The sequence below is a fragment of the Capricornis sumatraensis genome, chromosome 2 (assembly GCF_032405125.1).
Source record: "Capricornis sumatraensis isolate serow.1 chromosome 2, serow.2, whole genome shotgun sequence".
Classification (NCBI taxonomy): domain Eukaryota; kingdom Metazoa; phylum Chordata; class Mammalia; order Artiodactyla; family Bovidae; genus Capricornis; species Capricornis sumatraensis.
In genome coordinates this window covers 119,885,086-119,899,228 of record NC_091070.1, presented here as the reverse complement: position 1 = coordinate 119,899,228, position 14,143 = coordinate 119,885,086, and the positions used below count along the sequence as shown (strand labels likewise).

The 14,143-nt window shown below is 41.7% G+C and overlaps 1 protein-coding gene across 1 annotated transcript; it reads right to left on the bottom strand.

Annotated features, from left to right (window-relative positions):
• Window positions 1–570: 570 nt before the first annotated feature.
• On the bottom strand, window positions 571–3,893 carry TCHHL1 (trichohyalin like 1). Its single transcript, XM_068966631.1, has 2 exons — window positions 3,741–3,893; window positions 571–3,039 (listed from the first exon to the last, which is right to left on the bottom strand). The coding sequence occupies exons 1-2, from the start codon at window positions 3,876–3,878 to the stop codon at window positions 571–573; spliced, it is 2,607 nt and encodes an 868-aa protein (XP_068822732.1). The 5' UTR covers window positions 3,879–3,893.
• Between the last annotated feature and the right edge of the window lie 10,250 nt (window positions 3,894–14,143).

Below are 14,143 nucleotides of genomic sequence, written 5' to 3'. Positions count from 1 at the left end.
ATTGAAGAACTTGACGTTTATTGAAGATTTGGAAAAGATTTTTCTATTTTTAGTAAACAGGTAAATTGTGGTAAATGGTTTCATGGGAAAGTCTGTTTTTGCACTTGGAAGTAGCTTCACGTGGTACAATGTTTGGTATGCCATTTCTTTGCTGGTAGCTTCTGCTGATGAATATTTTATAATTTTCTCTCGTAGAAATTTAGGAGGACTTCCCTGGTGGCACAGTGGTGAAGAATCCACCCGCCAATGCAGGAGACTTGGGTTCAGTCCTTGGGTCAGGAAGATCTCCTGGAGAAGGAAATGGCAACCCACTGCAATATTCTTGCCTGGAAAATCCCATGGACAGAGGAGCCTTGCAAGCTACAGTCCATGGGTTCGCAAAAGAGTCACGCATGACTTAGAGACTAAACAACAGTAACAGCAGAAATTTAGGAAGGGGATTTAAGGGATTATTAATCTTCATCTGAATGTGTGAATATGAGCATTGAGAGTGACTGGGAGGGAAGAAGTCTGGGGCCTGTTTAGATGTATGAGGTTCCTTGGAACTTCTCGTGGGATGATGACAATGATTCATTGCTTCGGAGTGCTTGCTTCCTTTTGTGGTTCTAGTTCCTCTCTTTGAGGGCGACCCTGCTTATCTTCCAAGGCCTGGGGAGCTGATATTTGCTGTGCACCAGTAGGATCCTCATCAGGCAGAAACTCCCTGATGTACTTTTGTAGTGCTTGTCTGTCAATAAAAAAGACAAGACAGTCTGAGCTGTCATTGGTGAGGGATGCACTCAACTGGTTTCTGCGCATCTCTGGGCTTGATACACTGGCTGTCTGAGCTTGATTTTGATGCTCCCCTTGGGTTACGTCTGTTTGCTGCAGCATCTTCTCCTGCGAGACCTCGTACAGGGGACCCGAATGTTCTGCACCTCTCTCCAGCAAACAGAGCTCTTGGTCTCTTTGCATCCTCTCTTCAAGGCCTGACTCAGAGACTGAAGGATCATGTTCTTTCGTAGATAGATTTTGTTCTCCTGCCAGCTGTTGGGGGCTTTCAATCTCCTCCTCCAATGTCGCAGGGTGTGTCTTTTGGGAGACTGCATTGTTCTCATCCAGACTTTTTACTAAATCCTCCTGGGTCTCTAGGGCTCCATCTTCCTCTTCTTTGGTACTTGGGCTCTGGATCTTTAGCTCTTTTCTACTGTCTTTCTTTGTAGGGAGTTGCCTTATGGAAAGCTGGTTAGTGAAGCCTGCATTTGGAGCAACCGGGATCGCTGGCTCCAGGGACTTTCTGTTTTCATCTCTCCCTATGAACACCTGTGTGTTGGGGTGTCCCCTGGGCTCCACAGCTGGGCCTAGGCCTGTGGTCCCTGAGCCCTGACCCTTGTGCTCCTGTGCGTGTTCCTCCGTGACCCGCTCATCCTCTCCTCTGACTGCCAGCACTGCCTCCTGAATTCTCTTTTCCTCACTCAGTGCTAAGTGTTTCTGAGTTTCTGGGTTATTACTGTCACTTCCTTGCACAGACCCTCTGAATGGGTTTGCTTGACTTTGGGAATCCCCTTGCACAAACAGATCACTTGTCTCTGAGTTGCTGTCACCATCCTCTGCAGTCAGGCTGTTGGGGGTTTCAGGAGACCTCTCATCATTCTGTGTGGCCACTGGCTCAGGACCTTCCCCCTGGTAGCCATCATCTTCCTCGACCAGCTTGTCATGAATCTTGGTGATCATCTTATTTTTTTCTCCAGATTGGTTCTCAGGTGGGGTCAACTCCCGTGTTCTTTCTCTTGTTCTTGGTGTCCCTTCTGCTTCAGGGGCATTTTTACTGTTCACAAGTGCTTCTTCTGTGCCTTCCTCAGCATGTCTTGCCTCTTCTCCTGGGCTGATGGCCCCTTCAGTTTCAGAATCTTTCTGTTCTCCTCCTTCTGAGTTTAACTCATGTGTCTCAGAATCTTCTCCCGCATTCTTTTTTTTCGATGATTCCTGGAGTTCATGATACTTCTTATCTTCTGTTGGTTCTTCCAGAGCTGGTGGCTGAGTTTTTTCCTCAATTTGTTTCTGCCCTACTGTTTGATGGACCTGTGGACCTCTTACATCTTTCCTTTCGACTCTAACCGTGGGTGTTTCTGGAACATTTCTGTTATCCCCTTGGACTAACAAGTCCCTTGTTTCATATTCTTTTTCTTGTATGGGTGGTTCTGGAGTCTCAGCTGTTCTACTGTCATCCTCGGGAGCAGCTGATTTCTGTGTCTGAGATGGTTTCTGAGCAGCAGCTTGTTTTGGCAGGTCGACGCGGTCTGAACTGGGCTCATCTTTTCCCTGTACTGATGGTTCTTGTGCTTTAGGGTGTTCCTTAACACCCTTCTCTCCTGCAGCTTCCTGATCCTCAGATGATCCACCTGGCCTCTGTGTGGTTTCTCCCAGTGGAGAACGCAGGGTTCCCAAGCTCCCTTCCTGTTCTCCAAACCATTCTCCTGTCTCAGTGCCACTTCGTTTCCTGGCTAGTGTATCTCCCTTCTGGAGACTCTCCTTATTCTGTCCCTCCACCTTTGTGCGACTGCTGATCTGTTCTGTTCCTGCCATTGGCTTACTTGTCTCAGGTTGGGTTCTACTGTCACCTGTTGCTGATACACCTTGGGCCACTTTCTGGCTCTGTTCATCGCCTTTCAGATGTTGGTTCTTAGAGTCATTGTGTTCAGACATTTCTACTGGTAGTTTGTGAGCTGTGGTATGTCCCTGTGGGTCCACCCTATTGTGTTCAACTGCTCTCTCTTCTTTTAGGCTGAGATGAGTTGATGATGCCGTTCCTGAAGGAAGCACCACTTTGTCTTGAGTTTGTGAAGTTCCTTCTGTCCCCTGGTCAGTTCCATTCATCACCTGAAGACCCATACCATGTGGCATCCCCTCTGGTTCCGAGTTTAGTAATGACTGTATGTCAAGGTAACGGAAATTCAAAAAGCTGAAGATTGCAAGAACAAATTCATCAAAGCTGATGGCACCATTACTGTCAATATTCAGAAGATTCAAGTTGCTCTCCACAGCATGGGTGGCACATGTCTGCATGGAAACACAATGAAAAATCATCCTATTTATATGTGGTCAAGTGCCCTGAGTGTCTGCATGTTTTCCAAGAACCCTCTTTTTTGATTCTATTCCTCATGAACTTAGGAAATTTCCAAATGTGTGTTTGTGTGTACTTAGTCATGTCTGATTCTTTGTAATGCCATGGACTGTAGCCAGGCTCCTTTGGAATTTTCCAGGCAAGAATACTGGAGTGAGGTGCCATTTCCTACTCCAGGGGATCTTTCTTACCCAGCCCTTGTATCTCCTGCATTGGCAGGTGGATTCTTTATCTCTAGCACCACCTGGGAAGACCCTCCCCAAAGAAGGGAAGACCCTCCCAAAAGAAGGTTGATTCTGGTTACCATTTTTGATCAGAGAACTATCATTAAGAAGGAGCATTCATATCAATTGTGAGTTGCATTTAGATACATCTAAGCTTATGACTCCTCTCAGATGCCTACTTTACAGAAGCAATAGTCCCAGCGTTGAAAACCTCATTTCCTCCTAGAATTAATGACCAAGCAGTTGCACAGAGTAGGGAAATGAGATTGAAAAAAAATTTGTTCAAAAGTCAGTGGGTACTGAGAGCTGGTCACCAAATGTAAAATGGGGAGGGATTACATATGCCCATTTTGCTTGTATTTTGGAGAAATGGCAAGTGGAGAAGAATTTCCATAGCTCCATGAGCACTTTACCTGAAAAATGTCCTCAAATTCGCTCTGGATGAGCTGTTTCAGCTCTGTGCAGGTCAGCGTCGCTGCGCCACCATCCTCCCTGGCGTACTTGTGGAATGTCTCAATTACACAGAGGATGTCTCTCAGGAGCTGAGGCATCTTTACAAACTCAGGAGACTGTGGGAAAGAACAAACACAACCCACTTTCTAGGATAGGTCCTTCAGGAAGGAGATACCAGATCGCCCTTCCTTCTGTCCCTCCCCCAGCTCCACTGACATCATCTGTTCTATTCTTTATCTTAAAATTTATGCCAGATAATGTGGTGAGATAGGATTTTTGCACAGATAAACATTAGAAGAGATACTTCTCCCTACCCTGCAGAAAATAGAGACGGTCATGTGTTCAGAGAAAGCTTTATTGTAAAAGGAGAGTAGAAAAAGAACTCAAATGTAAGTACTAAAATGTACAAATGAAGCCAACAGAGTGGTACTAATCATTTCAGCATCATCTGAGACTGGCCACCTGCTTTCCTCCCACCTTGGCTCAATCTAGCTCCTCATTGTAGGAAAGTATAACTTTTAAGTTAGGAAAAAGTTCCAGAGGAAAGAGAAGTAACACAGAAAATCAGCCTCCCTTTATGCAGGCCAAGCAACATGTTTTTACCAAGAAGATGTGGCTCCATGAACTCACTGGTAAAACAGAGTCTCGACCCCTTAGTCATTACCCATCATTTAAATGACCCTATATTTTAATATAGGTCTGAGTCCTGTGTCTTATTAAATTGTATTCATACATATGTCATACAAATAGTTTATAGTTTTTTTTAAAACGAAAATGATCTATGAAATTCCTGAGGCAAAAAATGCAACTGGAGCTCTCAGTTTATTATTAATAATTGTCAACCTAGAGTTAAGAGTGTATTTCTTCTGAAATTCTCATACATTCTCATACAATCTCATACAAGAATAGCAGCCGAGATTCTAAATATGGTCAAGCAGATAGATAGTCTCTGAGACTTACCTTGTTCTTGAGTGAGAGCAAGTGGAATGTGGGGCAGTGGCTGTGAGCTGACAGGAGGTGCTCAAACCTTTTATTGAGTCTCTAATTGCACAGTTAGGAAGGAGACACCCTCCGGGTCTAAAGCCCTGATTCATCACCACCAAACCCAGTCTCCCCTCCTTCTCTACTCTTGGCTTGTTTTATTTTTATTTTCTTCTTTAGGCACCTTCAGTTAAGTAATGGTTTTAGACTCATCTGAAGCAAGGGGAAAGGGTATTATCTTGTTTCATTTATTGGCTTTTGCAGGTTATAGTTTTGGGGAATCTTTGGGGTGGTTGTTGGCTGTTTTTCTTAACCTAAAGACACACTTACATTTCTGTTTGACAAATCACAGGGCTGGCAGGGACCTCAGAAGTCATGATTCCTCTTTCTGCCCACAGGATGGACTGTATCTGACCTAGCCTGGGCATATGAGTGTCAATCATGTGTTTAAAAATAGAGGCTCCAGTTCGCCATATGACAAAAGTGGAGATACCAGTTGAATTAGATGTTTCTATGTTCTGTTCTCCTTGCCCAAAGGCAGCATTAGGAAAAAATCTGAGTGTGCAGAATTTTGCTTACCTAAGATGTGCTATTTTAAAAATGTGATTGATATCTACTCTTTAAAGGCACTTTTACAATCCAAGGAACTTAGAAATGAGCATCCATATTACTGTGTTCTTTCTGTTAAAGGGAAAGGGAGACAGAAACCATCAAGCTGACAGGTAGGAGAGAGCCCAAGATGCTAAGGTGGCAAATTTGGGATTACCTCCTATATCTGCATCCCTCTTAGTGGAGACTACTTAATTAACAGGAGAATTGGGTTCAGCTTTTTTGATACTTAAAAAGCGAATAGAGGATGTTTTAAAACATTCTTTTCTGCTTGCAAAAGGATTTTAGAAATAGATTCATGTAAACAAGTGTAAAGGACAAAGACCAAGATAATGGAAAGGTGGAGATAGAGATAATTATAAGAGAAGATTGAGGCTAAGGCAAGCATTGATATTGAGCAAAACCTTGTTCTGATTTTCTTGATAAACAAGGCAAGTACAAGGGAGAATGTTAAACATAAACACGGCAAGCAAGATAAACAAGGCAAGAATGTTGGGGTGAAAAAAATCCACACTGATAGTTTCTACTTATAAAAAGTATTTCTTAGCATTCTCCCCTAAAAGGGAGAAGAATTCTACTGAGAATTGGGATATCATGCAAATGTTATCTTAATTCTGATCAGTCAACATCCCCTGAGTACCAGCTGTTTCTCAGACACTATGCCAGCCACTGGGGTATTTTAAGTTGAGTAAGTTTTATCTCCCTGTCCTGGAATTCAGGAGCCAGCCTCATGAGAAAGGATTCAAGGAAACAGTTATGTTCAAGGCTGGATTGAAGACTTCGGGGAGGAAGTATAACTGTTTTGAAATATTTGAAGAATTTCCATAGGGATGAGAAATGAGGAGGGACAGAAAGGAACTAACATTCATTGAACACTTATGACCTGTCAGGCGCTTACGTGGGCTGTTTTATGCAATCCTCATTGTCCTTTTGGGTAGTCATTATCCTCTTTTAACAGATAAGGAAGTTAAACTCTTAGTTGTTAAGTAACTTGCGTATGGTCACGTACCAAGTAAATTGCAAAGCCTGAATCAGAGTTGAAACCCTTCTAGACTAAATTCCTCTGAGCCTGTGCTGTCTCCATCATCTTGAGTTCCTTATCTGTGTAATGCCAGGGAATAGAACTAGAATCAGTGGTTGAAACTTTCTACAAAGCAGACTTTATTGACATGTACACACTGCTATATTTAAAATGGATAGCCAACAAGGACCAACTGTATAGGACAGAGAAATCTGCTCAATATTCTGAAGTAACCTAAGTGGAAAATAATTTGAGAAAGAATAAATACATGTATATGTATAACTGAATCAATTTGCTGTACACTTGGAACTAACAATATTGTTAATCAACTATGCTGCGCCTGCTGCATGATTGCTTCAGTTGTGTCGGACTCTGTGGGACCCTGTGGACTACAGTCCACCAGGCTCCTCTGTCCATGGGGTTCCCTAGGCAAGAGTACTGGAGTGGGTTGCCATGCCCTCCTCCAGGGGATCTTCCTGACCCAGGGATCAAACCCAGGTTTCCTGAATAGCAGGCAGATTCTTTAGCACTGCACCACCAGGAAAGCCCCTAATCAACTACACTCCAATATAAAATAACATTTTAAAAAAGCAGACTTAATTCTTAAGAACTTTTTAAGGGGTAGTTGTCTGACAGTGGTATAGGCTGCCTATAAAGTAATGAGATTGCTGTCACTAGACCTATTTAAATAGAGGTATTATCATAATCCACTGACCAAGTTTTAGGAGAAATCCTGCCAAAGGAAGAGGTGAGGCTGAAGTGGCTTACAGTGAAGGACACAGAACTCTTCCAACTCTAAATGTCTATGGTTTTAGGTTACAGTTTCTATTTGGAAAATCAGGGTTGGATATGTCTTGTCTTGGCGTCGTCCTCTTTGGGTTGATTGTGTCTGGGACTCTCTGTGCTTCCTTGGACCTGGATGTCTGTTTTCTTTTCCCAAGTTAGGAAAGTTTCAGCTATTTTGTCTTCAAATAATTTTTCTGCCCCGTTCTCTCTCTCTTTTCCTTCTGGGACCCCTACGCATGAATGTTAGTATGCTTGATGTTGTCCCTGAGATGTCTTAAACTGTCCTCATTTCTTTTTACTTTTTATTCTTTCCTTCTGTTCAGTGATTTTCAGTGCTCTGTCTTCCAGTTCACTCATCTGTTCTTCTGTATCATTTAATCTACTGTTGACTCTTTCTAGTGTATTTTTTATTTTAGTTATTGAATTTAAATTTTTTAATTGAAGTATAGTTGATAAGAACAAAATAATGCCATTTAAAGCAATGCGGATGCAAACAGAGATGATCAGTTATTGTATTCTTCATCCTTGTTCCTCTTTATATTTTTTAACTCTTTGTTAAAAACCTCTAACTTCTCACTGTGTTCATCTGGTCTTCTCCCAAGTTCTTTGAACATCTCATGATCATTACTTGAACTCTTTGTCTCTACTTCACTTAGCTGTTCTTCTAAGGTTTTATCTTGTTCCTTCTTTGGAAATCTATCTTCTGTTGCCTCATTTTGTCTAATTTGTTGTTTTTGTCTCTGTGTTTGGTAGGTTGGTTATGTTTCCTGATGTTAGAGAAGCAGCCTTTTGTAGGAAATGTCCTATGTGTCCAGAGGCACACTCCCCTCTGGTCATCAGAGCTATGTGCTCAGAGGTGTCCCTATGTGGGCTGCATGGATCCTTCTGGTGTGACAGGCTGACTGCTATGGGTGGTCTGGTAGCTGTTGCAAGTCCTTGGTCTGGTTGGCCTTGCCTTGTGTGAAGGCTGCCATAAGCTGGTTGAAAGTGTGTCTAAGCAGCTGGCTATAGAACCCACTGGTTGGTAGAGCCAGGTTCTGAAGTGGGTAGTTGTGGGGCCAGGGTTCCTAGATCCAGTGTCAGCAGCTTGCTGGTGAGTGGGGCCGGTTCCTGAGACCATCTTGGCTGTTGGGTCAGGATGTTCCAGAGCTAGTGCTGGCCCACTGACAAATGAGGCTGGCCAAGGGGTCCCAGCACTGGTGCCAACAGGCTGATGAGTGGGGCTGGATCTCGGAGCTAATAAGCTAGAGGGAGGATTCCAAGATAGTGCTTCTCAGCACCAGTGTCTCTGTGTTAGAACAAGCACCCCAAAACGGCTGCTGCCAGTGTCTATGTCCCCAGGCTGTGCTCCAGTTGCCTCTTGCCTCTCTGGGAGGCTCTTTAAGACCAGCAGGAGGGTCTGATCCAGGGTCATGTCAAGTTACTGCCTCTGCTGTGGGTCCTGGAGCATGTGAAATTTGGGATGTGGTTATTAGCAGTGAATTATCTATTTCCCATAGCGGTCTGGCTCTCCTGAAAGTAAGCCCTGCTAGTCTTAAAGCTCTATGCTCTAGAGGTCTCATTTTCCTGGTTCAGGACCCTGGGGCTAGGAAGCCTGACATGGGACTGAGACCATTTGCTCCTTGGAGAGAACCTCTACTGTTCTGATTATCCTCCTGTTTGTCAGTTGCCTACCTGTCATTCTCATCAATAATTGTCCTGTAAATAGTTGCAATTTTGGTGTGCTAGTGGAAGGAGGTGAGCTCAGGGTCTTCCTATTCCACCATCTTGGCCACTCTCCTTCCCCAGAATGTGTTTCGAAGCAGTGATGGCAAATCTGACTGTCCAAACCTGGGAAACTCTGCACTCGGAATTAGTAGGAATCAAGGAGGTGGGGGTAAGAAGTAGGGCTTTAAACAGGAAAGCAATTGAATGTTTATGTAAGGAACTTATGTCTCAGCAGTCATTCCCATACCCTTCCTCCAATTTAGAACATAGAGCATAGACATTTGGTCATATATTGCTCTATCTTCCTAGCAAAACCCTACATGACTGGTCTCTAAAGAAACTGAACAAACTTCCATAAATGTAGACTCCTTGAGGGCAGGACTCTATATCTACTTTTCCACTTTATCTCTAGAAGCTGTAAGAGTACCTGGACTATAGTAGATGTTTTGCCAATATCTGTTGACTCAATAGACTGAAAGCTAAAGTGTCTAGTACAAAAATTAATGCTCCAGGAAAACGTTGTCATTTGTATTGAGGGGTGGGATTGAGTGCAGTCTGATGGCCGTTTACTTGCAAATTGATAGGCTTCTCCTCTATCCTGCCATAAATTTCCATTCAAGGAAGAGAGCTGGTGTGTAAACAGACCTACTTATGCAAATCAGAAGATTTTATTGATATAAAGGGGTAAGTAAGAACATTTAGGCATATGAATAAATCCCATTACCTTTTCAAGGGGATCTTCCCAACCCAGGGATTGAACCCAGGTATCCCACATTGCAGGTGGATTCTTTACCAGCTGAGCTACAAGGGAAGCCATGAATAAATCAGTAACACAAAAGAGAAAGAAGGAAATAAACAGACAAACTGACCCCAGAGGAAATATATAACAATTTAGGAAGTGAAAGAGAAGTTAAAAATGCTAATTAATATCTCTTAAGAGATTAAATGAAACTAGATTAGGATGTTCTGAATACCAATCAGAAAACAAAAATAAGAGAATAAAAAGTATTTTAGATTAATTATAACTCTTTAGATGAACAAAAAGCAATAGAACTAAGAACTCAAGTTGACAAAAACTTCTAGAATAGCATCATCTAACAGAACTTTAGATATTTGCACTGTCCAATTTGATAGCCACTAGTTATATGTAGCTCAAAATATGACTAGTGTGACTGGGAAACTAAATTTTAGATTTTATTTCATAATTTTAAATTTAAACACAAATGGTCACATTTGGCTCATGACTACTATATTGGACAATATAGTTTTAGAATATAAAGCATGGAAATAAAAAAAGAAATGTAAACAGTGGAAGAAAAGAAATATACGTAATCAACTCAGGAGATCCCACTATCAACTAATAGGAACCTCAGAAAGATAAGACATAAAAAAAGATTAATATGTCAAGGAATGAATAGATTTTGTAGAGACTTCAGATCTTAAAAGAGCCACAAAATATTCATCTACATATATCCTTGGAAATTCTAGAACATCAAGGAGGAGAAAAAGAAGGGTCCAGTGTCTTGCCCAAGGCTACGAAGCTAGTAAGTGGTAAACCCAGTTTTTGCTTTCAGGCAAACTTGCTACTATGCTTGTGTGCTTAACATAACAATGTAGACATTCCCAAGTGTTAGAGTCTGTATATGTAAAAGGCATGATATATTTGGTTGTGGTTAGCAGACCCAGTTATTGTTAAGGGTGGGCTTCCCTGGTGGCTCAGACGGTAAAGAACCTGCCTGCAATGCAGGAGACCCGAGTTTGATCCTTGGGTCCAGAAGATCCCCTGGAGAAGGAAATGGCAACCCACTCCAGCATTCTTGCCTGGAGAATCCCATGGACAGAGAAGCCTGGTGGGCTATAGTACATGGGGTCACAAAGAGTTGGACATGACTGAGCGACTAATACCACCAACACCAGAAATCTAAAAGTGTAAGTGATACTGTCAAAAGTTGCTAGAAAAAGAAACATACTTTTATTGGAAAGGTAACAGGAATTAGAATAATGAAAATATTAAATAATGACAAAGGGAGAGGAGAAGAAAGGTAGTGAAATCATTTAAATCATCACCTCTCATAGTGGAAATATCATTTAAAACTGATAAATTTTATGCAAGAAGTTACTGCCAGAAAAATCTTAAAAATATATTTAAGAGACTTTTTTCTCTGAGGAATGGGACTGGGGTTAAAAAGATTTGAGCCAGAATGATTCTTATAAACTGTCAATCTGGTTTATCATTCCCCTGCTTAAAAAGACAATAATATTTTGTTGTTGTCAAGATAAATACAATATGGCTTACCAAGCCCTTGTAACCTTTCTAGCCTTATCTCTTACCATTTATCCCTGATATTCTCAGTTCTGCTGCTGCTGCTGCTAAGTCGCTTCAGTTGTGTCCGACTCTGTGCGACCCCATAGACGGCAGCCCACCAGGCTCTGCCATCCCTGGGATTCTCCAGGCAAGAACACTGGAGTGGGTTGTCATTTCCTTCTTCAATGCATGAAAGTGAAAAGTGAAAGTGAAGTCACTCAGTCGTGTCCGACTCTTTGCGATCCCATGGACTGCAGCCCACCAGGCTCCTCCGTCCATGGGATTCTAAGTTCTAGTCAGATTTAATTTGACTTCCTTGAAACCATAGTACTCTCTTGCCTCCAGTCTTTGAATAAGAATTTCACTCTATCTGGAAAGCTATTTCTTTTCCTCTTTGTGGGATAGATTCCTAACTATTCTCAAGTTCCAGTTTAAACATCAGTTCCCTTGGGAAAGCTTTTCTTGATCCTGCTAAACAGAGTAAGAAGATATTGCTGTTCTCATAAACTGTGTTTTCCTGACCTTAACACTTAAAGCAGAAAGTCTGACACTTGTTTCCTTCTCCCACTTTAACCATCTTCTCTCCTCACCCATGGTCAGAAATGAAATCTGGGGATTGGCTTGGTCATGACCAACTCATGAAACTAATGTGAGGACATTTTGTAAGGTGCTCCATGGAAAAAGGGAGGTACAGGAAAAAGGGAGGTACAGGCACTCAGCATAATAAGGTCAAAGTTATTATTTGATAAGAAATAGATTCAAAGTAATGGTAATAGGAGGAGTAAAGTTGATTCATTTACCAGAGAAGGAGGCTCTCAAAATGAAAATAATCTTCATGCTCATGAGTTGTATTTGAATTCAAATGCTTATGAGAAAACCAGCCAAAGCATGAAATGGGAATCTCACCATTGCGTCTCACTACATCCCCCCACCCCACCCCCAGCACCATGAGACCACCATCTGCCTTTCCCTTGACCTACCCGTGCATTCTTACCCAACTAGGGTCATTGACAGATACTAAAACTAGTGAAGTGAAGTCACTCAGTCGTGTCTGACTCTTTGCGACCCCATGGGCTGTAGCCTACCAGGCTCCTCCCTCCATAGGATTCTCCAGGCAAGAGTACTGGAGTGGGTTGCCATTTCCTTCTCCAGGGGATCTTCCAGACGCAGGGATCAAACCCAGGTCTCCCGCATTCTAGACAGATGCTTTAACCTCTGAGCCACCAGGGAAGCATCAGAAAAAATTGAGGAGGAAGAATCATGAAATTCTGTAATGCCCAACATTGAGGAATTTTCAATATATAAGAAAGGACTTAGGGCTTCAATATTCAGAAGGGAGAGATGGCATTTTAGATGGGGATAAAAGGTCTTGGACAAAAAGAGCTATTAAGGTTATATTCATTCATTCATTTACCAAATAGTTATTGAATGCCTACATTATACATCTAGTTCTCACAGCTCCTTGAACCAAGTTTCTTTGCATGCAGTTCAGAAGGCTTCATAGGCCCCAGGAACTTTTGAAATTCTAGGCAAAATTTTGAGAGTGTTTATTTTTCTAGCAAGACAGTCCACATATTCCATCAGCATATCATAGAACTCTATCACTCTTTGTCTGTTATGGAAAGAATATACAAAATAAAGAATCCCAAGTTGTAGTCTCTGTTTTCAAGATATTTTCAATTTGGCAGATGAAGCAAGTATAAAGCCAACTAAGGTAGAATATTATAATCAATAAATGAGGAGTAAATATAAAAAGTCTTATAATCAATGAAGAGAGAGATCATGTATGTTGGGGAGATTAGGAAAGATTTAGGGAAAAGGTGGGACTAAACCTGAGTAGAAATTATCTTAATTTAAATGAATAGAAATTATCCAGGTAGACAGAAAAGAGGCAGGCATTCCAAATAGATAAAATTATGCTAATAAGTCTCTAAAGTAAGGACAGTTATAGGATGTCCTAATTATGACAAATAGTCTAGTCTGGTTTAACACACGCTTAACTCTTGGAGTGTTGTGGGGGTCAGAGTATAAAAGGTGGCTTATCTCTAGAATATGGAGAGCCTTAAGGCCAAGCTGAAGACCTCAGATTTTATCTTTCAGAAAATGCCAATTTTTTAAAAAAGGGGGAGTGATGACAAACAGAAATCAGACTTTTAAAATTTTTGGTGATTTGAGTGCTTGCCATTGATGTCCTGAGGGTTCAGAAAATGATAACCTACTCAGAAATCTTCCCTGGTGGCTCAGATGGTAAAGCGTCTGCCTACAATGCCTACCATGCAGGAGACCTGGCTTCAATCCCTGGGTCAGGAAGATCTTCTGGAGAAGGAAATGGCAACCCACTACAGTATTCTTGCCTGGAAAATCCCATGGATGGTAGAACCTGGTAGGCTACAGTCCATGGGGTCACAAAGAGTCAGACATGACTGAGCGACTTCACTTCACTTCACTTCGCTCAGAAATCTACCTCTTGGGTTAATTCCAGATTATTGCATGTGACTGTCAGCTCTTTTACTAACAAGTAAACAAGTGCTTATTACATATTACACAGATCACAATCTTCAGCAGATTACAGTCCCAGTACACTTGCTGAACAAACTCATAATTAATATGACTGAATGAAAATATTAGCAATGTGTAGTTAGTGCAAAAGATGGAGCACAGATGGCTTTATATTTAACTAATGGCCACTGACTTTTAGTTTGAGTGGAACCAAGTTCCAGGACATTGTTTTCTCAGAAAAGAGTGGGATTAATTAAATGCATATGTAAATTTCATAAACGAGGGGACAATAATTTTGGGTAGTACTAGGATCACAGAAAATGGGGGTAGGTTTTGAGTCTTCTCCCTCATTGAATAAACCTGGGATGATAAGAAGGTGCTCTGGAAGAATATGGGAAACAAATGAGAGATCAGTTCTGACTGGATAGAAAGAGAAGAACTTTGATGCTGAAATT

What these genes read in the sequence shown, in the direction of transcription:
- TCHHL1 (XM_068966631.1), bottom strand. Translation starts at nt 3,878, where the DNA reads ATGCCTCAGCTCCTGAGAGACATCCTCTGTGTAATTGAGACATTCCAC. An exon ending in AATTTGAGGACATTTTTCAG is followed by an intron (nt 3,040 to 3,740) that starts GTAAAGTGCTCA and finishes GTTTCCATGCAG; the next exon opens with ACATGTGCCACCCATGCTGT.